Below are 23565 nucleotides of genomic sequence, written 5' to 3'. Positions count from 1 at the left end.
CCGGACCAATCGTCCCATATTCCTTTTCTGATAAAAGCTGAGAGGAAGAGTCACCTCCCTCGTTGTGCCAGTCCGACGCTGGACTCAAATTCAGGAGAGTGAGCCAGATTCAGGAACTAATTACTACCAATGTGTGCTCCTCACTGAGGTAGAATCAGCCAGAGTTGAACATGCCAGGAGCTGGGTGAATCATTCTTTGTAAATATTTTAGTAACCCTACAACAGATCCTTCCATGGTATGCCTACCTGTGTCTTGCCTGGATCCACATCTATAGTTTGCTAGATATGAACACACACACACACACACACACACACACACACACACACACACACACAGATAGAGAGAAAGAGAGCAAATACAATAAAAATAAAAATTTAAAGTGAGCTATGAACCGTATTTTCCTGTGTTTCTAAGAACCCGTAATTCTCCCAGAACCAAAGTACAGTCACAGAGATCAGAATGTAGCATGCACGATTTGGGGACAAGGTTAAAATACTTCTTCTCTGAAGCTGACTGGAATAATGGAACAGTGTGAAGCTGTGTCTCCCAGGTAGTTTCCATCCGTGCAAGCCCTAACCCTCATCTTGTAGCCAATGCCAGTAGGCTCACTTCCTACATCTCCTGAAGGGCCAAGCGGATACCCACGAAAAGCAAGGCATCGATTTAAACGCTCAAAGGAAACTAGTTATAATTTTCAAAGTCCGTAACCTGCCTTTCATGGGGGAAATGCCGTGATTATGAAATGAACTGGCAATTGATCAGGAAAATTGAAAAGGAAATCACTCTGCGGCAAAATGTCTCTCCCAGGAAGGGGTGACTGGGGATGCCAGCGTTGAAGGCAACGTCCACACAAAGACAAAGGCTGAGTGGAGCCCAGGCAGCATCCGGAGGAATTTTATCTCTCGACCATCTTCCTCTTCTCAATCAAAACAAAAGGCATCATGTCAAAGCTTTCCCCATGGCATCCTCAGAGCTCACAGAGTGGTCCCCACTGGATCCGGGCAGTCATTTTCAGGAATCTGTGATGTTACAGTCTTGGATGGTTTCTGCTCAGAAATCTGAGGTCAGCTTCTGGTTTACCAACAGGAGGGACTTGCCACATAGCCCATTAAATCTTCCAGTCAGTCACAAGAAAGGAACAAAGGGAACATAATAAAAGGCAGGAGGGATTTTAGCAGCCTCCCTTCTTTCTTTCTCTCAAGATGTATTTATGATACCAAGACAAAAATTAGAACAACTGATCGGTTTACAAGTCACATGCTTGCAGAATTTAAACAGAACAAGTGACCACAAAAATCTATTTCTTCTTTCATGTGCTACATGTGTGTTCACATACATGCAAGTGTGCACAGGGGTCAGAAGTTGATAGCAAGTGTCTCCCTCCACCGCCCACCACCTTATTTTGTTGAGACAAGGTCTCTCATTGGGCCTGAGGCTCAGTGATGGCAGCTAGACTGCCTGGCCAGTGAGCCCTTGGGGTCCTTCCATCTTTACGACCTTCCCCGACACTGAGATCCAGGTGTGTGCTGTCATGTCCAGCCTTTAACACGTGTTCTGGGAGAGTGCAATCATTTCCTCATGCTTGGGTGGCAACCATCACCCCAGCCCCCAAATCTGTGACTTCCTGAGAGCTCAGTGATAAACCATGTAGAGAACGCTACCTTTTCCTTCCATTGCTACTTCACAAGTCCAAGCCGAAGGCAAATCCCATCTTTTGGCAGATTCCTTCTCCCGCTGCAGGATTTGCATTGCTTTTTGGTGTGGGGATGTAGAATCTTTGGATCAAGTGAGTGGCATCGGGAGGCCTGTTCTCTCTGCTTTCCAGACCATGTTTTCTCGGGCACAATATTAACTTTTCCTGAGTCAACTTTCCCAGCAGAGATAAAAGGCAAGGCCAAGGTTATGCCCAGTGTTTCTTGTAGATAAGATGGTTTGCCTCTACCGTGAAGACAAACTCAATTTTAAGCTTGGAACATTGACTCCGCTGTTTTGTAGTGACTGGAATGCAATGGCCCCTAAGAAATGCTTTACACTAAAGCCCTTGCAAAATTAGCATAGCCTTTCAGCATTCATGCACGCGATGTGTTGGCAATATTGATTGCATGCATTAATACTACTGGGAGAATATATAGTCAAGACACATAGGAAAACTGCAGTATTTGAGTACTTAGAACACTCACTTGGCACGCATGCATCATGGTGTCCTAGAGTCAGGACAACTTTAAGGAGGTTCCTGGGGCAGTCGGTGATGAAGACTGCAGCTGTATGTACAGGCCTGCTGTTGGGGAGGAGCCTAGATCAGCGGAGGGCAGCAGCTGTACTTGTCCTGGGGCCATGAGAGCTGATACACGTTCATGGATGAGAGGGCCTAGCTGCAGCCCGCCATGTTGGGAAGACCTTCCTAAAGGAAGCCCTCCCCAGGACTCCAGCAGGGTAGGGTCTGGGACTCATCTTGGAGCTGTAGAATGGGGACAGTGTCCAGAAGTTTCCATGTGGGAGCAAGGCGAACTGTGAGCGGGAGACATGATGAGCTCTGACTGGGAGTGGCAAGGGGAAGCAGGTCTATCACCTGCTACAGTGTCCTTGAGGGGTGCTATGGGGAATCGGGTAGAGCTGGCCTTAGATCTAGATCTGGTGGCCAGAGTGAGCAGCCCTCTTCTGACGCACGGGTCCAAAGTTACCGTGAGCGGTCGAGTCATCATCTCGTGGGGACTGTGGTGGTCGTGTTACCAGTGATGGTCTCTTTTGGGGTGCATGTGACAGCTCTCTGCCACAACGGTGGGAAAGAGACCGAGAGAAGCAAATTCTAAGTGGGTAAGCCAGATACAGTATACAAAGGAGCACCCGAGGTTTGGGTCTCCAGTAAAGTCGTGCATTTGACTCCTGGGGGCGGCACAAGGAGCCAACAAACCAGACACCGTGCTCCGGGAAGCAGAGGGATCAAGGTTTTTAGGGTGGGACCAGGAAACCCAGTGACTGAGTAATACAATGTTAGAGAAGGCTGAGGACACAGGTCAGCCAGAGAAAAGCCCAAGGACCAGAGTTAGACGCCCCAGGACTGATGCAAAGGTGCTGGGCACACGTCTCTGCACCTACAGCACTGTGGACGTAGAGGCAGGAAGATCCCTGGGGCTTGCGGAGCAGACAGGTTAGTCAAAGTGTCACTCTCCAGGTTCCATGGGAAGCCCTGTCTCAAGAACTAATGTACAGCATAACAAAGGAAGAATTCTGGCCCACACACATATACACATGTAAACATATACATACACACATGTATACACACATGTATACATACACATACACATGTATGATACACATACACACATGTATACATACACATACACACATGTTCACAACAAACTCACATGTACACTGATAGGGAATGTTCTTTTGAATATATGTTTCTCTTATTACTTGATGATTAAAACACCGTTTGACCAATGGAGGCAGGAAGATAGGCAGGGCTAGGAGACGAGGAGAATTCTGGGAAAGGTAGGCAGAGAGAGTCACCCTGTAATTGGCAAAGGAGTTAAAGGTCTGGTCATTCTCCAGTAAGCCCACACCACGAGGAAATACACAGATTTATAGAAGTGGGCTAATAATTAAGTCAGAGCTAATCAATAAGAAGCCCTAGTCATTGGCCCACAGTTTTATAATTAATATAAGTCTTGTGTGCTTATTTGGGGCTGAAGCAGTGGCAGGACCTGGCGGGACAAGAAAACTTTCAGTTACAGTACACATGCACACATGTATACATACACATACACTCATGTATACATACAGATAAGTATACAAATTCATGCACTTATGTACACATACCCATGTACATATACACAAATGTACACATGCTCATGCAAGCAACCCTCCCCCCCACAAACATGCACATACACATATTAATATAATTTTATAGCTGGAGTAAATACAGAAAGAATTCTCCAGTGAACTTACCTTAGCAGTATTTAATGCGTTACCCATCACCTAATGACTTAGGCACCCAAGCTCTCAAAATCTTCTTGGCTTTCCTAACTTAACCCACAAGAGACGACACACCTAGATGGTTTTACAGTTCCTACTCCTCGATGTATATGCTCACCTTTTCAACATTAATTTTCTTTAGAGGACTTAATAGGCTCTGGCGACACTCATGATGGACTATTAAAGTTTATTACTTTTTGAAAATGAATACCAGGAGAATAATAGGCTTAACTATTTTAGTGAGGAAGTCTGTCATCGCAAAACTTTAATGAGGACAAATCTCAATGCCTTGGGAAGATCTCACAGCATCTCCATCAGGGAAAAGAGAGGTTGCATGTTAATCATCCTCTTACACAGTATTCCTATGGTTGCACAAATAGTCATCCCATGATGAAAGAAAGTGTAACTAATGTCACCCCATTCTCTGGGGTCTGGGAGGTACCATTCCTCAAGCAGGACAATTCTGCTGCTGCTGGCTGGTGACATAATGTTAGTGCATGAAACGGACATTTGGATGTGACAAGCTATTATATTGACAAGAGTGGCATGTCAAGGGAGAAGTCAAAATCCGCAGTCACCCGGATTAAAAATCTCTGATTTTGTGCAGGCTGTGAAAATGTCGTATTTCATATTTTATATCTATCTGTTTCTAGTAATGCAGGAAAGGTAATAAGTATTGGATCGAGTCCAGCATTAGGGTAGTTCTATTGTTCTGCCTAGAGCTTCAAAATGGTCTGGAAACTGCCCCCCCCCCCCGGAACCCAAGGAAATAAGGAGAAAAGGATCAGATATGGAATCATTCCTTCCAATCATATCTCAGAGCACATGAAATAGGAGTGAGATTCAGACAGACAGTCGAATAACCACAAAGACAGACCATTGGGAAAGCACATCCCTGACCATAACTCAAAGGGGAGGGAAGCATGGTTAGAACACAGCTTGACAATCTTTGTGGCCCCTGCTTGGCTGCAGGTGAGCATCTCCAGGTGGCAGAAAGGGACATTGATGACCTAATTCTGGATAAGGCCTAAGTAAACCGGGGCTAAGGCTTATATGATGTCACTGAATCTTTCAAAAGCTATATTTGATTTATCTCAGTCTGGATTCGATTCTTTCTCCCGTGTGACAGGCCTAAAGTCACACAGATGCTATTTTTTGGGGCTATGAATTTACCATGGATACACCTGGGTTCCATTATCAGTACCTAGCTCATGATGGCTGACAGGGTGTTTAGGGGCTAAGTAAACTGGGAAATCACATGGAGGGAAGAACCCAGAAGGACCTTTTTAAATGACCCTTGCAACAGAAATGCACCAATATCACCTTTCATAATGCTTCTAAGATGCCCCATCTGCTGTCCAAGAGCTGGATATGTCCCAGGAGAGCTGTAAATGAACCACAACCCATTTGTACACTACAATATCCCATCAAAATGTCAGAAGCCTTGACATTCTGCATCAGTCCACTTGCTGGGGCCTTAGTGGGATGCAAACCAAACTATACGAGTATTGAATATTGATCAGGGAGAGACAAAGCTGTCTGCCCCACGTACAAGTGTGAGGGTAGGAACTAATGAGATGGGCGTTGCGTCCTGTACCGTATGCAGAGGGAGGATTCTGTTTCTCTCTTTCAACGAACAGTAACAAACTGGTAAGAAGAAGTCATTTGTGTTCTCCCGTCAGTCATCATGAGTATGAGATAAGTCATGTTAAAGATTTTGTTGGCATATATGGAGATTGGGAGGCATATAAACATTTCCTAAACATTCCCTAACCACATATCAAGCTAACTTAAGTTGCCTATATAACCTTTTTTTTTTTTTTAATTTTTTTGATCTTGTTAGCAGTCAAAGGGAAAACCATCATTGCATGGTACAATGATGTAAGTCCAGCATTAAAAGGAAGTTTGAAAGATATGTAATGTGAGCATTAATGCACAGGGCATGCTCTGAACATGAGTGTAGAGTCATGAAGTCAGAGATATGCTTATGCTTTTTATACTTTACTCTTCTGGATCTGTGGGTCTCTTCCCACTGCAATACTGTTGAGCAAGGGGAAATACAACTATGGTTTCCAAAGAAAAGAGGTCCAAGCTACTCAAGTGTGTGTGTGTGTGTGTGTGTGTGTGTGTGTGTGTGTGTGTGAGTGTGCACATGCATGGATGTGCATGCACACATGTGCCTGTGCTGACCTTTTCAACAAATGACCACAAACTGGTAGCTATTCACATTCTCCATTCATCATGAGCATGAGACAGAAAAGTCACCTTCTCTAGGGGACTGAAAAGTCTCATGATTCAGCTGTAACACAGCTGAGTTTGTGCCCTTCCCTGAAATGATGAGGGCATCAAGTTAGCTATGGGAAGAAATGTAACTTTATTAGAGTAAAATAATACTTTGCTAACTGCATAAAGGAGTTATGCTTGTTTCTGTCTTCTGTATTGCTCTAGAGTCTCCCACAACCACACATCTTGGGGCATCAGGCTGGGAAGCTACACTGCTTCTTTTACTGAGGACTGTATGTCTTTAATTCTACCAGAAGGAAGGGGGTAGGTGCTGTCTGAGGGAAACACGGCCTCTCAATTCATCTAGTTTCTCCCAAGCTCCTTTTAGTTTTAGGGCAGGGCATGAACTACCTTCCCCAAGGTTAATCTTTAAAACATTCTCTGTGTTCACTGAAGACAGACTTGCTGTATCTCTGACCTTAGCTTTCTGCACATACGTTTCTGAGAACCTTTCAATAGCAACTTCTCTAAGTCCTCGAGAATAACTCCTGGTCCCTCTGAATACACATACTCAATATATGCAAATTTATGCAAATCCCCGATAATTCTCACGAGAAGGGTTTCAGATCACACTCTACTCTAAAGTCCTCTGATATATAAGCTCATATCAGAATTAATTTCTCCTAGTATCATTATAAGATAGCTAACTATAATTTCCACTTCCCAAGGATAGCATACACCTCAAAAGTATTTTAAGTTATTTAATTTTTAAATATAGTTTTCTTTCCTTTCTTTGTGTCTATTATGTGTAGGAGATAGGAGCACACATGCCACAGGTATGAGTGTGAACGTCAGAGGACAACTGAGAGTCAGTTCTCTATCACTGGGTTCAGGGGATTGAACTCAGACCATCAGGCATGGTTGCAGGTGTCCAAGCCTGCTAACCTACAGTGGCCCTCAATAATACACCTTTAAGGCAAATACTTTCATTCAAATTCAAACATTGAGTAAAATTCTTTAATCTCTTCTGTTTCTCTAATGAAATACCTGAGACTGGGTAATTTGCCAAGAAGAGAAGTTTATTGGCTCACAGTCCTAGGTGCCTGGTGAGACATGGTGAAGGATATTGCACTGTGAGCCAGAACTTGCATGCTTCCGAGGGTCTTGCTCACTCCTCCCTCTCACAGACATATTAATGCCGTGTGGGCCTTGTTCCATGAGCTCATCTAATCCTAGCTATTTCCCCAAAGTCCTCTCTCCAAATGCTGTTAACATACAAGTTTCCCAAGAGAAAACTTTAAGAAAACACATTCAAACCACAAAAAAATAATCAACATTTAGAAAGTCTGCGGACGTTTCTTCAAGTCACATTCCTGCCTGATAACAGGCTCATACATGAGCATGATGGCCCCAGGTTCAATAACATGCCCCGGTCTACCCAACAGTTCAATGCCATCTACAAGGTCTTCCACAGAGGTAACCTGCGATTCCACAAGCTGGCTTGGCATCTGAGTTTGTAATCACTTAAACCCAAACACAGCTGTACCTAAACGATTACCAAGACTGGTGCCCCATCAACCAATACACTTCTTTTACAGAGTCAAGATTCATCTCCTTTCATGCTGTTAACACACCAGCTTTGCCTCGCAAGAACATGAGATTTGACCATGGAACTGTGGTCCGTAAAACTGTTCCTGACTTAGGAACTGTACTTTATGATCCAATTCTCTAATGAAAATCAGTTCTGAGGAGACCAGAGCCTTCTATACCCCTTCCCAGTCTGTTTCCTGGGATGCCCGTGGTACCATTGAGCTGTGCCTTCCACCTCACAGTTTAGGTCAAATATAGGAGGGAATGTCAAGCAGCAATCCCTGGAGCCCAGAGAGGCACCATATTGATTTACCATCTTTTATAGCTCAATCACGCAGCAATGAATGAATCTCGTGAACTTTACCACATCCTGTATCTTTCCCAGAAAGATGTGGGTAGTTAACATACCCATTCTTATTACCTGTTAGGAAACTGGCAACTACTTTGCTGGTGATAATTTTAGATTAAAACGACTCAACTCTAAATGAATCAAGAACCTCAATGTAGGATCACACACACCGAATCTGATAGATGACAAAGTAGGGGGTAGCCCTGAACTCGTCATATGAAAACTTTCTGAAATGACACCATATATTGGTGTTAATAGTGGTGAAGTGTCAGAGGGGTAACCAACCACTTTCTACTTGGATTTAAGGCCCATTCTATGAGATGAAACTCATATCTGACACTGCTAAAGTGGCCAACACCTTAGACTAGAGAGGCCTAGGGGAAAACCTAAAACTACTATTCTGTTAAAAGAATATAGAAAGTGACTCATAATGATAAGCTGCTACACCAATAAGTTGGTGTCTTACTAAGCTGCCGTCAGTAGATGAAGCTAACACTGAGATCTACAATTGGACAATGTGCAGAATGTGAGAGACCTTGAAGCACTAGATCCAGAATGAGGAGGGGTCCATGGGGGGAGGAGGTGAGAAATTCTAAGAGCCAGAGGTAATAAATGATTTCAACAGGACAGTGTCTTCCAGATGCAATAGATTGGATGCACGTATGAACTCACAGAGACTATGGCAGCATGCACAGGCTCAAGCTAGATGTGGTGCCAGCACTGAGAAGGGGAATCAGACACTGGGTCCCACCCTTAGCCAAACGATTATCTGCAATGGATACTTGCTCCCAAAGGAAGACAAGATCGGTTATCTTCAATGGGGTCTCACTGGGCATGGAAATGACACTTCAGGGTAGGCACTATGCTCGGAAAGAGGTGGTCAACAAAAAAACGAACTCAATGGTGATTTTGTAGACTTTTTGTCTGTTTTGTTTGAGCTTGTTGCTTTTGTTGTTGTTGTTGTTGGGTTTTTTTTTTTTTTTTTTGTCTAAATGGTCTTTTGAGTTTTTACTTTTGTTTTGTTAGAGAGAGAGAGAGAGAGAGAGAGAGAGAGAGAGAGAGAGAGAGAGTGAGAGAGAGAGAGAAAACACATAAAATTTGGTAGGTAAGAAGGTGGGAGGATTTGAAAGGAATTGATGGAAGGGAAAACCTGATTCAAAAAAAAAATACATTGTGAGATTTTTTTTCAACTAAAAAGTTTAAAAATGCATACTTATAAATCTTTCAGATTCATAATGTCATATACGAAAGATCAACATTGAAATGTCACACAAAATGATCACAGTGATACTAAAGGTAACAATAAATTATTAAGTTAATTATCAAATAAGGATTCTATACTCAAAACTACAGTGATGATCTATAAGGAAGCCAAGGCATTGGGTATAAATTAAATTGGCAGAATGATAAACGCAATCTGTCATCCCCAAGGCATTATGTCCAAACATGAAATTTTCTCCATGTATAATCTTCCCTAGAAAACACAGCAATGACCAGAGGAAAATAAAGCAACCCATTCATTCTATTATATAAATGCAATTAAAGCTAAGGAAGTTTCTCTCTGGACAGCAAAAATTTCTCATTAAGTAGATCTTCACAGGAAAAATACAGTCTCCCACAAGACTGTAGAGGCCCTCTAAGCCACATAGTAAAACCCTGCTACAGGCTCATCATTTGCCCTCCCCCCCCCATAATTAACCTCTAAATAAGCTACTGTTGAAAAATTATTCAAATCAGAGCTAGCAAAATGTAAGCAGATCTCTGCTCAGCAGACTCTTTGGGTGCCTAATAGGCACTGGACTGGCCCATTGAATTTTATATGACTAAATTCTGTAATCATCAGCACATGACAGATTAAGTAACTCTATTTAATGTAAGAATTTAGTTTTCTATGGTCCTGCTATCTGAAATAACTTAGAAATCCATCCCTTATTCCCATCAAGATGACACTAACTCTGAAATAAATGTGTGTGTGTATGTGAGAGAGAGAGAGAGAGACATTGTACACAGAAGAACAATATGTTGCAGAATATTTGTTTGTTTGAAAAGATGTGTCACATCTGATTAACTTTGTAAAGATGTATTACATTTGTTTATATTGCAGGATATTTGTTTAACTATGTAAACATGTGTTGCTGTTTTATCTTGTCTGCCTAAGGCACCTGATTGATCTAATAAAAAGCTGAATGGCCAACAGCAACGGGGGAGATATACCTAGGACTTCTGTGCAGGGAGGGTTAGTAGGAGGAGGAATTTAGATTCAAAAGGAAGGAAACGGAGACGACTCCAGGGGCCAGCCAGACACAGGATGAAGCAGGAAAGTAGGACATACAGAATGAAAGGAAGGTAAAAAGCCCTGAGACAAAATGTAGAGGAATAGAAACCGGTTAAATTAAGTTAAAAGTGCTATTGGGACGAGCCTAAGCTAAGGCCAAGCATTCATAGTTAATAATGTCTCTGTGTCTTTATTTGGGAGCCGGTTGGCAAGCCCAAAGAAGATTCCAACTACAATATTACACAAAATATAACGAGAATGAAACAGGTTCTAAGCAGAAGGGAAAGGAGTGAACGCTGAAGAGATAGCTCAGTGGCCAACAGATCTTCCGGGCGTTCAGTTTCCAGCACTGATTCCTACAGCTCCCAAGTGCTCATAAACTCCGGCTCCATGTATTCTGACACCCCCTTCTGGCCTCTTCAGGTACTGCACCCATGAACACATCTACTCACATAGACAAACACAAGTATACGTGATTTTGAACATAAAACTCTTTTTAAAAAGAGAGAGGAAGAGAGGACGGGGCAGATGAATGTGCATTCGAGAACACATATACACAACAAAGGAGAAGTATAATATTTTACATGGAGACTCAAAGTCTACTACATGTAATTTTTGTCTCTCTCTCTCTTTTTTAAATAATTATTCAGAAAGAAAAGGACATGATCTTTTTAAGTTATCCAATTACTATCATGTAAAGAATTTACACAGGATGCCTGGGCCACAAATTATGCTAATAGAAAAGATAAAATTGAAGTATTGCTCACAGCCCGAGTATTAAAGCAAAGTGCATTTTTTAAGCCTCCAATGTCTTCGCATTTGTCTTTGACATGGAAAAGGCCAAATGCCCATCTGTTTTTGTTTTTATATATACTATCCCACTTTGGGACACTACAAGCTTGTAGTAATTTAATCTCCTGCCAGAGAGCCGAACAACTGTGCGGATGAATGACTTTCCCAAGTTCTGGGAAACGTCATCTTGCACATTTTGTGGCCGTTCCCCACATCCCAGAGCCCACTTACATCCACATCGCAGCCGTAGTCCGACCCATCCAGAAGTGTCACTCTGCACTGCATGCTTTTAGGCCTTTTCACGATCTTCAGTGGAGACCGTGAGAGTTTGCTGCTGGACGACTTCTGAGAGAGTTTATCGTCTTCAAATTGCTGATACTCAAGTTGTTTTGCAGCTGCGGCGGCAAAGTCCCGGTCTTTGTCGCTGACCTACGAACAGCAACAATGAGCACCTTTCATAACGGACAGGAAATGGGTATTGAGTTGCTCAGACACTGCACAGCTCCAGAGAGACGGGCTGTGGTCCTGTTTCCTAGAGGATGTGGGCTGTCTCACCATGACTCGAGGAGTAGATACACAGATCTGAATATTCCTGATGCCCGGTTATACCTAAATCACCCCACTCTCTTAAATGTACCATGGGGGACTTTCCTCAGCTGACCCAGGACTTCACAGAGAAGAAAATTAGCCAATTCTATTAAGATCCCAGTAGGCAAGTAAGAAAACCCATTCCTGACTTTTCAGAGACAATGGATAGAGAAGGTCTCAAAACCACCACTGTTTTCATAGTTCACTGGATACGTCTGCATTCTCTGACCACACACTCACAAGACATAGACGTTACGGCTTAGAGAGCTGCAAGGGTTAATCTTGACAGTAATTTTATAAGTGCTAAAGCGCTCGATCCTGCCCTGCATCAGTTCCCGAAGTCAGCAGCAGCGATGGAAGCTCAACACAGTGTAATGCCCTGGGTCTGTTCTCTTCCTGGTAATGAGCTGGTGTGAGGACATATAAAATGTGCGTGAAGCTTTAATCTGGGCCAGTCTCACTGATGCGGGGAAACATCCAACAGGACACGAGCTTTTCCCGTGTCAGCTCCCCAGAACATCCGAACACCGCTTCCCAGGTGTTCCTATATCCCCCTTCTACCTGCTCACCACAACAGTGGCATGCAAACCTGATGCATGGTTGGATGGTCTGCAATACCAGCAGTGCACAGAAAAAGACACTGATACTTAGAACCGACCCTCGGAGTCAACACGGGATTTCTCACACGGATGGACCATCAGCCAGGCACAAAAAAGGCCTGGGACCTTGAGTAAAAGCAGCATCAACAGTTTAGTGTTTCAACTTTTGCTGATTTCTACCATTTTTGAAGCAGCATCATTTTAGTGTATCACAGATTTCTATTTTCCCTGCATTCTCTACCTTGGTTTTCATATAAATAAGATGGAGAATATAGTCCTTTCTTCCACCAAAAGTGCCCATAAATTATAAGCAGTTATTAACATAAGATAATTTACATAAATGAATATAAAAAAACAAACCCAAAACCTAAAGTGGTGAATGTCTGTCCTTCGATGTATGTATTTTAAATCACTGATGCAGGAGATGCCTACTTGGAGGCCTTGTTTAAAATAACTAAATAAACAATGGCGGAATGACCATCTTGAAAGCCAAGGCAATTAAGAAAGTAAACTTCAACAAGTTAATAAACTAAAGAAAACCCATTCTGACAACTTAGTCTGACTATTTTGACTGTATCAAGCCATCAAAATGGTCAATGCAAGAAATCAATAAAATGTCATTAATCTGGCAGTACAGTAATCCTGGAATTGTCAATCATGATACATCTTATCAGAGACTTTATAATTTATGTATGATCTCAACATATTTAAATTGTTGTTTCCTTCCATGCAAAGTCAACTGAAGCTACTTTTAACTTAAATTTTGCTGTGAATCACTGTTTTCTATATAGTACATGAGATGAGACCATTTGCCCACCACTAATATCTGTATGAAAACAAGCTTTCTGGCTTAGTTAAACATGAACTTCAGGTGATGTTTGTTTGCTTGTCTTGTGCAGACATTAAGCAGCCATCGCTCAAGGAGAGATCTTTCTGGAACACATGAAGTCGGTACCTACCACCGAGGATTTTACAAGCCACATCTGGAGAAGCAGACCAAGTGTCTCATGAACTGCCAATTAGAGTCATGAGATGCATGGCTGCCAATCATTTTAGCAAATCCTCCATTCCACTCAGTCTTCCTCGTTGCTCTGATATGTACGCGCTACAAACCTCAGTTATAAACGAGGAGCCGCAGGACCAGGGAGGCTAGGAAACTTCCCGAAGGGCCGCAAAATTTAGCCAAGTTCAAAGCCACATTCTAGGACCAAATATACTTAGATCTATCTCTAACACTGCTCCCAGGAGTGAAGGCAAGGATCTTGGTAGAAGACCTTAAGAAAGATTCATTGTTAATGTTTTGTAAAGGTGATACAGTGTTTGATGACCAAAGGCCTGTAAGAGTCTTCAGAAGCAGACCAATGATGATGTGAGATGGGATTCACTCAGAACTCTGCATCCAGGCATATTTCCCTCTGCAGATTCAGTATCATATCCATTGCTGGTATCAAACATTTGACTATAGAACAGAAAGTACAATCATGGCCATGTAACACCACACAGATCACGTATTTGACGGTAGTCTCTTAAGACATGAGAGCTGAATTGGTTGGAAGGGCTTTGGGGAAAGTCATGTAGGGTAATTAGGGGGCAGGAGTGAATGATTTGTTGTATACAGGTATGAAATTCCCAAGAGTAAAGGAAAATTAATGGAAGCACATAATTCCTATTGCGGTGTGATATAGTTGACATTGTAAAATCCAAAACCCTACAAAGCTCACGTGTCGGCGATGTCTGTATTAATCAGACACGTCAGAGAACAGCAGAGACACGTATAGCACATACTAACTAACTATAATCAACTATCATATTATTGGTCCATGGTTTTACTATAACACACGTTTAAACAGCTTTACAGTGTCGTGTTCCCACTTACAAGAATGTTTACTATGGAACACAGTAAGCTGTTATGACAGCTGTGGTACACACCTCAGGTTTGCCAAGTCTCCTGACTCCATGGTTTCCTTCATATTTTAAAGACTTATTTCTTATATTTTTATATGTCTGGGTGCTTTGCCTGAATGTATGTATGTGCAGTACATGTATGCCTAGTGCAGGGAAGGGATTACCATGCCCTGGAATTTAAGTCCTGGAGGGTGTGAGCAGATCTTCTGCAGGAGCAGCCAGAGCTCTGAATTGTTGGGCCATCTGTCCAGGCCCATCCATGCTACATGGAAACCACTACTTGCCAATGTCTTGTGACCACAGTAAAATACCCTGCCTCATAAAAAAGTGGTCAATGTCATCATAACAGAGTCTTTCATATACATACACTCAACATCTGCTACAATTTCTAACTACGAAGACCCTCGGAACGGTAATTGCTCCTCGGGCTCCAGGCCCCTTTATCACGAACAGGTTAGCTTTCTAAAACACGCAGGTTTGAAGTTTCCAGACTACACTGATTCATCCTGGCCATCATCGTACTTTCTTCTTTTGATTTTATCTACATGCTTATACTTACTTATTGGTTTTTATTCATTTGGTAATAGTGGGGATGATACCAAACCTCCATAGGCTAAGCAGACACCCCACACTGCGCTCCGTCTGACAAAGGGCAGAAGCGATGGCCCCCCATGTTCCCTAACATGTACAAGGACCTATGAATGTATGCGAGGGAGAGGGGGTCCTCCCCAAATAAATAGTCTCTGGAAGTAGATGGCAGTGCCGGGTCAGAAATATGGCCGGGAAAAGTAATTCCGCCCTCATCCATTATAGCTGGATATGAAAACAGCCAGAGGCGTAGCCAGGACTGCCAGCTTGCTGTCTGCCTCCCGGTAAACTCAGATCTAGGCAGACTCTCTCCAGTCAGTAGTTCAGCTGAGTGTCACAGCTTTAATCAGAGTCAGGAGGTACCAGCCCTGACTGAGGAACGCCTTCCACAGGGACACCACTGATGACCCTCCCCAGAGATGTTCCAGGCTCACCTCCCTCTTCACCGGGGTGCTGTGTGCAGCAGCTGCAGGGAACGGCTCTGGCGCAGGCTCCTCGCTCCTTCCGACGGCAGGCTCTGGTCCCGGCTGTGGCCCTGCTTGTCCCTGAGGCCCTGAGGCCTCCTGGGGCTCAGCCTCCTGGTCTGGCTTGGATTCTGAGTCTGATCCCGATTCGGTCGTCATGGTTGATTGTTCTGCAAGCAGAGAGGGAGGCAAGCGCCTGTCAGTGGGTGCCATTATCTTCCAGGAAAACTAGTAAGAAAGGGAGGGTGAGAGAGGGAGGTGCCACAGCCGGCACAGTCCTAGGCTGCACACCTGGGTAGAGGGGGTGCCCCGGGGTGGTGCTCACAGTGGCTCAAAGCCGACATGTAACACTGTGAGGTCATCTGAGAGGAGGAACCTCAGTTAAGAAGATGTCTCCGTAACATTGGTCTGCAGGGAATATTCTGAATTAGTGACTGATGGAGGAGGGTATGGCTCATCCTGGGTGGGGCCATCCCTGGGCTGGTGGTCCCGGTTATGAGCAAGCCACAGGGAGCGAGCCAGTGAGCAGCCCCCTTCACAGCCTCTGTCTCCAGGTTCCGCCCTGTTTGAGGTCCTGTTTTGATTTTCCTCCCGTGAAGAACAGTGGCATGGAAATGTGAGCCAAATACACCCTTTCACCCCAAACTTGGTTTTGGTCACTATGTTTCATAGCAATTAAAACCCTAACTGGGGCACGCACTAGAAACTAATCTGTAATAACCAATAGAGTCTCCTCACAATAGATCACGGCCACAAGTGAAATTTCAGCAGATGAGGAGCATGTGTTTGCTGAATATGTATATCCCAATTGTAAGGGTTCAGGCATTACGATTTCTACGTTTAGTTACCGGATTTAAAAAAACATATTCGGAGCCAAGGGCTAGCGTAACACCTTAAGTCAATGACATATGCACTGGTGTGATATAGGACTATGCAACTATGGCCAGTGGCCCTACAGCATGCCCATCATTCAGTAATTAAGCCATTTCAGTAAAGGACTGTTACAAACACCAATCAGCGCTTTATCCATACTCTTCATGTAGTGTTACAAGCACTTTCCCACCAGCCTGGTCCCACAGCTGCTTCAGCCCCAAATAACACACAGAGAGACTCGTATTAATTTTGAAACTGTTGGCCAGTGACTACAGCTTCTTATTGGCTAGCTTTGTTCTAATTACTAATCCATAATAATCACTAATATATGTACCTCTACATGGTTTTATCTTACTGAGAACGCCAGACTCACCCATCTCTCCCCTTAAGATTACATCACCACTCCGTTCTACGTTTCCCAGAATCCCCGACCTCTCCTAGTCCCGCCTATCTTGCTTCCCTATTGGCCAACAGTGCTTTATTCATTAACCAATAAGAGAAGCATATTTACAGAATGACATCTCCCATCAATGTAGGGTTCCTCCTCTAAGTCGCCAGCTATTTCTTCTGTCCAATAAAAGACATATCGACTTGGCATGTGCTGAGCCACCCTAAGCAACATAAATGTCAAACCCAGAGCAAGACTGTGAGCCATCCCACCATTACACTTGAGCTTTTTAAATACATCCTGAAAGCAAATATTGCCTTTCCTTGGTCTTCTTATTCTGGATGCTGGCGTGAGCGCAAAGGAATCGTGTGTGTGTGTGTGTGTGTGTGTGTGTGTGTGTGTGAGAGAGAGAGAGAGAGAGTGTGCGTGTTGGGGAAGGGGTTAGTATTGTGGAAATCAGATTCCATGATGAATTTCAGGAAGGCGAAAGGTAGTTCCAGTAATCAATTCATCTGAGGACCAAATACAAGCCAGCGAATGTGGTTTAGCAGCAATTGCAGCATAGTATCCCCTCCCCCCACACACCCTTCTTTCTAAGGCAGCGATTCTCAACCTTTAACCTCACATTGTAGTGACCCCCAACCATAAAATTATTTTCATTGCTACTTTGTAACTGTAATTTTGATACTGTTGTGAATCGTAACATAAATATCTGATATGTGACCCCCCCACAGGGGCGGGGGGGGGTGTCAAGATCCACAGGTTGAGAACCACTGATGTAAGGTAAAACCCATTTCTTCCTGTCTTCTTTTAGTTCAACTATCATTGCCCCTAGCTTGAGGATGTGAACAGGTGTGATGATAGGATCAGGCACCATTTACTGGGCCAAGGACCCATGGCTGGATGGGTCTCAGGCTGTAATGGAGAACCTATTATCACCATCGTGTTAAATGGGCATAGTAATAAGCTGACCCCCGAACTTATCTCTATGCCCATAGAACAGTGCATTTACAAAGCTTCACCCACACATCTTGCCGCATTAGACGGTGCCTAACACGGAGACCACGGCTGGTCAAGGGGGTAGAAGAAAGTTTACAATGCTCATCCTTGACTGGGGCATCTCTACCACAACTCCTCCCCGCCAAGGCGCGTCAATCATTGAGGAAGAGGAGGTGGGAAGATCCTAAGAGTCAGAAGTGATGAGCGAAGACAACAGCAGTGTTCTCCAGACACTCGGGCAGCGGCACCTATTAACTCGCAGCAGTTACGACAGCACACGCAGAAGAACCTGTGCAAACTGGAGACAGACAGACAGACAGACAGACAGACAGACAGAACCCCCGCATGGAGTCTGAGGCGGGGCCAGAAGGTGGGCATCGAGTCCCATCCGGGAACCAGGAGCTATTGGCAACTGACAGCCGCTGGAAGGGGAAACTCGGGTGTTGTTTGAGGGTTCGGTTCCTGGTAGGTAGACTGTGCCCCTGGGGATGACTCCACACCCAAGTACATGGGTAGCACAAACTGGATTCAGTAATTTAATAATTTAAACAGATGGGTAGTTGGAGGGGCAATCGGACCTGCGAGGAGCTAGGGTGAAAAATGACTGAACACGCTATGCTGGGTTTTCAAAGAATTAATGAAAACATTATTTGGCATGTAGATCTTTAAATAGACAGACCTCTTGTCCTAGGCTTCCACTTTGGCTGGAAGAGGACAACTGATAGCATGGTTTTCTTAGATGCAAAAGGAAATCAGAGTTGCCACCTGCCTCTGATTGCTCTATGAGGCAGCGGTCTGTGTCTTCCTTTGCATGAACACTGACAGCTAGTGTGCTACACAAAAGGCAGATCTGCACACCCCTCAGCTACTAGCACACCTCTCTCTGCCTCTCTGTCTCCTCTGTGCCACCCACTGCCTCATTCTAGCTGGGGATTCCACCACAGCACTGGTATGGTTGCAGCCGACATAGCCGACCATCAGCTCATCCTGGCAACCCTGACTCTGAAAGCAGATGTCCTTGTCAACATGCTTGTTGGTCTTGGGGCTCAGGACACACCATTTACTCTGGCTCTCTGCTCCTGAGCTGCAAGCTGCTTCTCCAGCCCAGCCATACATTACTCCAATCAGGGAATTCTATCCTGGACCTTCTTCTCTCTTGAGTTTTCTCCACAGCAAACAGCACGCTTCCCAGGGCTGTAAATACTTCCTGTCCCCCAACCTCAGCTCACATGTCTGCTCTGTGCTCAGAGTGTGGACTAAACCACCCACCTGCCAACACCGCGAAGGCTTTCTTGGTCTCTCCCAAAGCTGTTTCTCCATACCCTTGCCTCAGAAATGGCAATGTAGTTTTCTTCAAGTCACAATTCCAGAAGCCTGGCATTTCCCTTACCTCAGTTATCTAATAAAAAATTGTGATTCTGTCTCCCAAATCTACTTGGAACCGGCTCCTGCCGTGGCCTGGGTGCCATATTTTCTCTACTAACTCTCTTTCTACCCCCAATTCTCTTCCCAGACCCTTTCCTGCTCACCTGTCTAATCTTCATAAAACACAAACCAACCCTTTATCAGCTTCCCAGTGCACACAAGTAAAATCTAAATTCCCAATTACCTTGGCCTTAAAACTGATGCCTAGGACCCAACTCCCTGCTGAGAGGCCACTGTCTTTGGGCTCTCTTTAAGTATCTAAATCCTATCAGTCTTCTGCCTCAAGAATCCCCACACCCACACAGTCAGCTGCACTGGGGAATGCGTGAGCCAAGACAGGGGGGCCTGGGAGCCCAATGGCCAAGACAGGTGGACCCCCGGAGCCCAATGGCCAACCAACCTAGCTGGTTCAGTGAGGGATCCTGTCTCAGAAAATAAGGTGGAAATTTAAAGAGGAAGACCCGGCAAGTTCACTTCTGATCCCTAAACGTATGCACCACAGCCGCATGTGCGCATACGTGTGTGTCTGAGCCCACCCCCAGTGTACAAACACAGAAACTCTCAACTACTCATCAAAAACATGACATCATCTTCAGACTCACTCAAGATGAAATGTAATTTCCCAGGGTCGATGATAAGGTTGTAATTCTAGTTATGCACCTAGTTCTTCTTTAATTCTGAGGTCCGTCTCCAGGGCAGAGACTCATTTGAGAAGAGGAAACCTCAAATGACAAAAAGCCCCCATCAGCTTAGCCTGCGGGGAGGCCTGCATCTTCTTGGCTCACGATTGATGCAGGAGGTCCGGGCTCACCACGCCCGGGTGGTGCCAACCTTGGACTGGTGGTCCTGAGTTACAGCCATTACAAGCCAGGAAGCAGCACCCTCCATGGCCTCTGCATCAGCTCCTGCCTCCAGGTCCCTGCCCTGCCTGAGTCCCTGGCTGACTTCCTTTGGTGACGCAGACATGTAAGGGGAAATGGGTCCGTTCCCATTCAAGTTGCTCTCTCACAGCAACAGAAGCCCTAAGACAGACAGCCGCACGCCAACAGAAGAAAAGTGCTTCTGTTAAGTGGCTAAAAGCCACTTAAATAAAAAATAACCTAGTGCCACTTATTTCCCTGTGCCCAGCCCATGTATAACGCCTTGTCTGTCATATGCTACGTGAATCACAGGACTTCATACCTCAGAGTAAACGTGTGTGCTGACACCAAATCTTCCTTAGGCACAGACAACAGAGTGAGTGAAAAACTGCTGTAACTCGGTGACCTTTTATAAAACGGAACTTTCAAGGCCACGAGAGCCAGCAAAGTAACAAACTACATTACAAATGTAGAGCTCTTAATGCTGGACTCTGACTGGAATCAATATCCAATTCCACCTATATAAAAGGACTTAAGTTCACAAACGCGCGTGCGCACACACACACACACAACCGCACACACACTCACACACATGTGCACACACACACAGCCGCACACACACGCACACACATACATGCGCACACATGCGCGCACACACACACACACTGGCATGCATCAGTAAATCCAATTCCCTTCCCTACCTATATACCAATATAACTAAGAAACAAATGATGCCAGAACCAGTCAACTAAAGAGAGCTTTACTAACTTTGCTATTTCAGTGAGATTGTAATATTCCTTCACCACCTTGAGTCAATATCAAAACATTTCTTTAAATATGAAACATTTACTGTCAGCCTGGGTCGTCTTTCTGTCTGTCACGCCTTGCCTTCTTGGCAGTAACTTACATTATTCTCCCCTTACAGTAGACCTTCATCAGCATGAGGACTGTGACAGTGCAGTGGAGACCTCTTCACCAACGTGCTGAAAACCATCCCTTGCTGGTATATGAGAAGACAGCAGGGCCCTGTCACGTTTCCACAGAAAGCAAAACTTCCCATTTGCCTTTGAACAAATGCCTCGGTGTCAAACAAATGTACCGCCAGCACCGACAGAACAAGACGTAACCACACACACGCACACACAAGTGCACACACGCGCACACACATGCGCACACACGTAAACCTGAACAACTCACAAGAAACCCAACCAATCTCCTCTTCGTCTCACACCCACCCTTCTAGGCTCATCTCTACCTCCCAGGGTGGCCCTGCTATCATTTTTCATCCTGTTTTTTCTTAGAGCCATGCCTCTGGGAAGAATCTCATGCTGTAACCGCGCCCCTCTCTTTGCTCAATCTTTACACCCTCCCATTATTCTTGAATACGTCAAAGGTTCCCAGTGACCTTTCAGGAGAAAATGAATCCTGGGCGACACCTAATCTTAGTGTCCTGTGTATGACACCGGAGTTTTCCAGTCTTTCTTTTCTGGTTGGTCCATTTCCAAGCCAAGTAGAAATCTGTCTCGCACTTCCCTTTCTTGGAAAGCTTATCCACTAGAATTCCAAATACAAAGGAAATTCCAAAATGTATGTCCCTCCACGTGTGTCTTCTCTCTCGATTTCATCTAGACAGCTGTCACCTTCCTGCTGTGCCTAGATATCTCAGGGGAGCCCACGACCAGCCATTTCTGCAACCGGAACTTTGAGTGCCTCTGAGAGGCTACCCCGCCAACACTCAATCCCACCACTCTGTCCCGTTTTGACCGCCCCCACCTCAGCTCACAGTCCCCACTGGTGTAGCTGTTCACACGGGGCTCTCAACACCTCCTTTCTCCTTACCCAGTCCATTGAGTTTGTCTGAAGAAATAGCGGAAGGCAGACAGCAAGGGGTCAAAGGTAGAGAGCACCCGTCAAGTAAAAACAGACCGTCAGTAAGGTCACAAGTGCAAGGTTATAAGGTCTGTGGACGGGACATGAAGCAAGTGCGCGGGTGACTGTTAAGCAGGGAGGAGGGAGGGAAGCAGGGTCAGTTGTGCGGAAGGGTTACTCTTCTCGTCCCAAGACTTCATTTGTTACGCCATGAACATTGGGAAACCCATGACGATCAGTGGGCTCAAAGGAGCCAGCTGTGTCACATTCAGTTCAAAAGCAGACAAAAGCCGGGGTTGGGGTGGGGTGGCGCACGCCTTTAATCCCAGCTCTCGGGAGGGAGGCAGAGGCAGGTGGAGCTCTGTGAGTTCCAGACCAGTGACTCCTCAAAATGCCCAACAGCCACATGCAGGGCTGCTCATTAACTGCCTTACAAAACGTTAATAGTAGAGTTGAAACGCTGCTTATTGCTAACGGCAGGAACAATCCAGACACACACGTAGATACATATACACGCATGTGTGTATACACATATACACGCATGTGTGTATACACATATACACACATTTATGGCCATACTAAGTCTTAATCACATAAACCAACATCTCAACTCAAATAGCGTTGACTGATGTATATAGATAATAGATACAAGAAGCAGAAAGTTGGAATTTTTATGAAGACATTCTAAGTCAAACACCAGCAGGGGATGATTTTACTACCATCTGCAATTCAGTGGTGTGCGTTGGAAAGTTAACAAGACCAAATAAGTAAATAAATAGATACAACAGACCTCTACTTCAAGAGCATTGGCTCTGAGTGGTGACCCTGAGAGGCAGACCAATCCCTGTGTTAGGCTAGAACTCAGCCCAGGGAGGGGGCCAACAGCAGATCTGTGGAAGCAGGAAGTGTTTCCGACAGAAATAATACGCATTTGGTGGAAACACACTCACCCTCAGTACCTGATTGAGATACTGATGTTGAACTTTAGATGTCATTAAAGTCAAAGTCTACTTGAGAAAGATAAGAGAGAAACTGGAGATAAAAACATCAAGGAAGCCCTTCACCCGGAGAGCTCAGTGGCACAGGAGGAGAGTGCAAAGTGCTCAAGAAACTTGGGCTCTTGGACCACCTACGCCATGGGCTCTGTGATCGCAACAATTCGGTTTTACTTCCTTATCTAAAACTGTGGCAGTAACAGCCTCAAGTTGAAGGAGGGTTTGTTATCTAAAGAAGGTCAGAAGATGCCAACTGACCCTTCTGACCAGGCCCAAGGCACATTGCTCCCTGGGACCGGTAATCATTAAGATCCTAGCTGTTAAGAAAGCCAGCCTCATTCTCCTGCCCAGGTGGGTTGAAATTTCATTAACTTCTGGAGCCCACTGAGGTTTGATTCAGTTCACTGAAACAATACCCTGCTCAGACAATGGGAGAGAGTGAGAAAACATACTTAACTAACAGATTTGAAAACTGACTGGCTTTCTGTGTGCTGTTAGCTTAGATCAATGGGCAAGCATAAAAATTTCCAAATACAATTTAGAATACATATCCAGTATGTATCTGTATATTTAAAATGTACTTATATGATAATTACGTAAGCACAACGAACATCTTATCTATCTAGTCTTTTTATTTCCAAATAGAACTGATGCCAGACACTAAAGTATAAAATTCCCTGTCTCTAAAATACTGTGAATTTTTCCCTGCTTGTTTCCACGGGTTCCCCAAATATATTTCAGTGAGAGAGATAGTTGGCTTTGCCTCTTGTGAAAGGGAGCTACAGGGGATGTTGAACAGACCTCAGC

General features: G+C 44.5%; 1 protein-coding gene across 1 annotated transcript in view; it reads right to left on the bottom strand.

Moving 5' to 3' along the window:
• The window catches only part of Epb41l3 (erythrocyte membrane protein band 4.1 like 3), a 144267-nt gene that overhangs the window by 66243 nt on the left and 54459 nt on the right, over positions 1–23565 (bottom strand). The window contains exons 2-3 of the mRNA XM_051190905.1: positions 15320–15519; positions 11437–11634 (exon numbers count right to left, since the gene is read on the bottom strand). Coding sequence (XP_051046862.1) covers positions 11437–11634; positions 15320–15519 — 398 coding nt within the window. The remainder of the gene's footprint in view (positions 1–11436; positions 11635–15319; positions 15520–23565) is intronic.

Source organism: Phodopus roborovskii, unplaced genomic scaffold, assembly GCF_943737965.1.
Source record: "Phodopus roborovskii unplaced genomic scaffold, PHOROB, whole genome shotgun sequence".
Taxonomy (NCBI): domain Eukaryota; kingdom Metazoa; phylum Chordata; class Mammalia; order Rodentia; family Cricetidae; genus Phodopus; species Phodopus roborovskii.
Note: the sequence above shows the minus strand (reverse complement) of the source record. Positions and strands in the feature narration are given on the sequence as shown.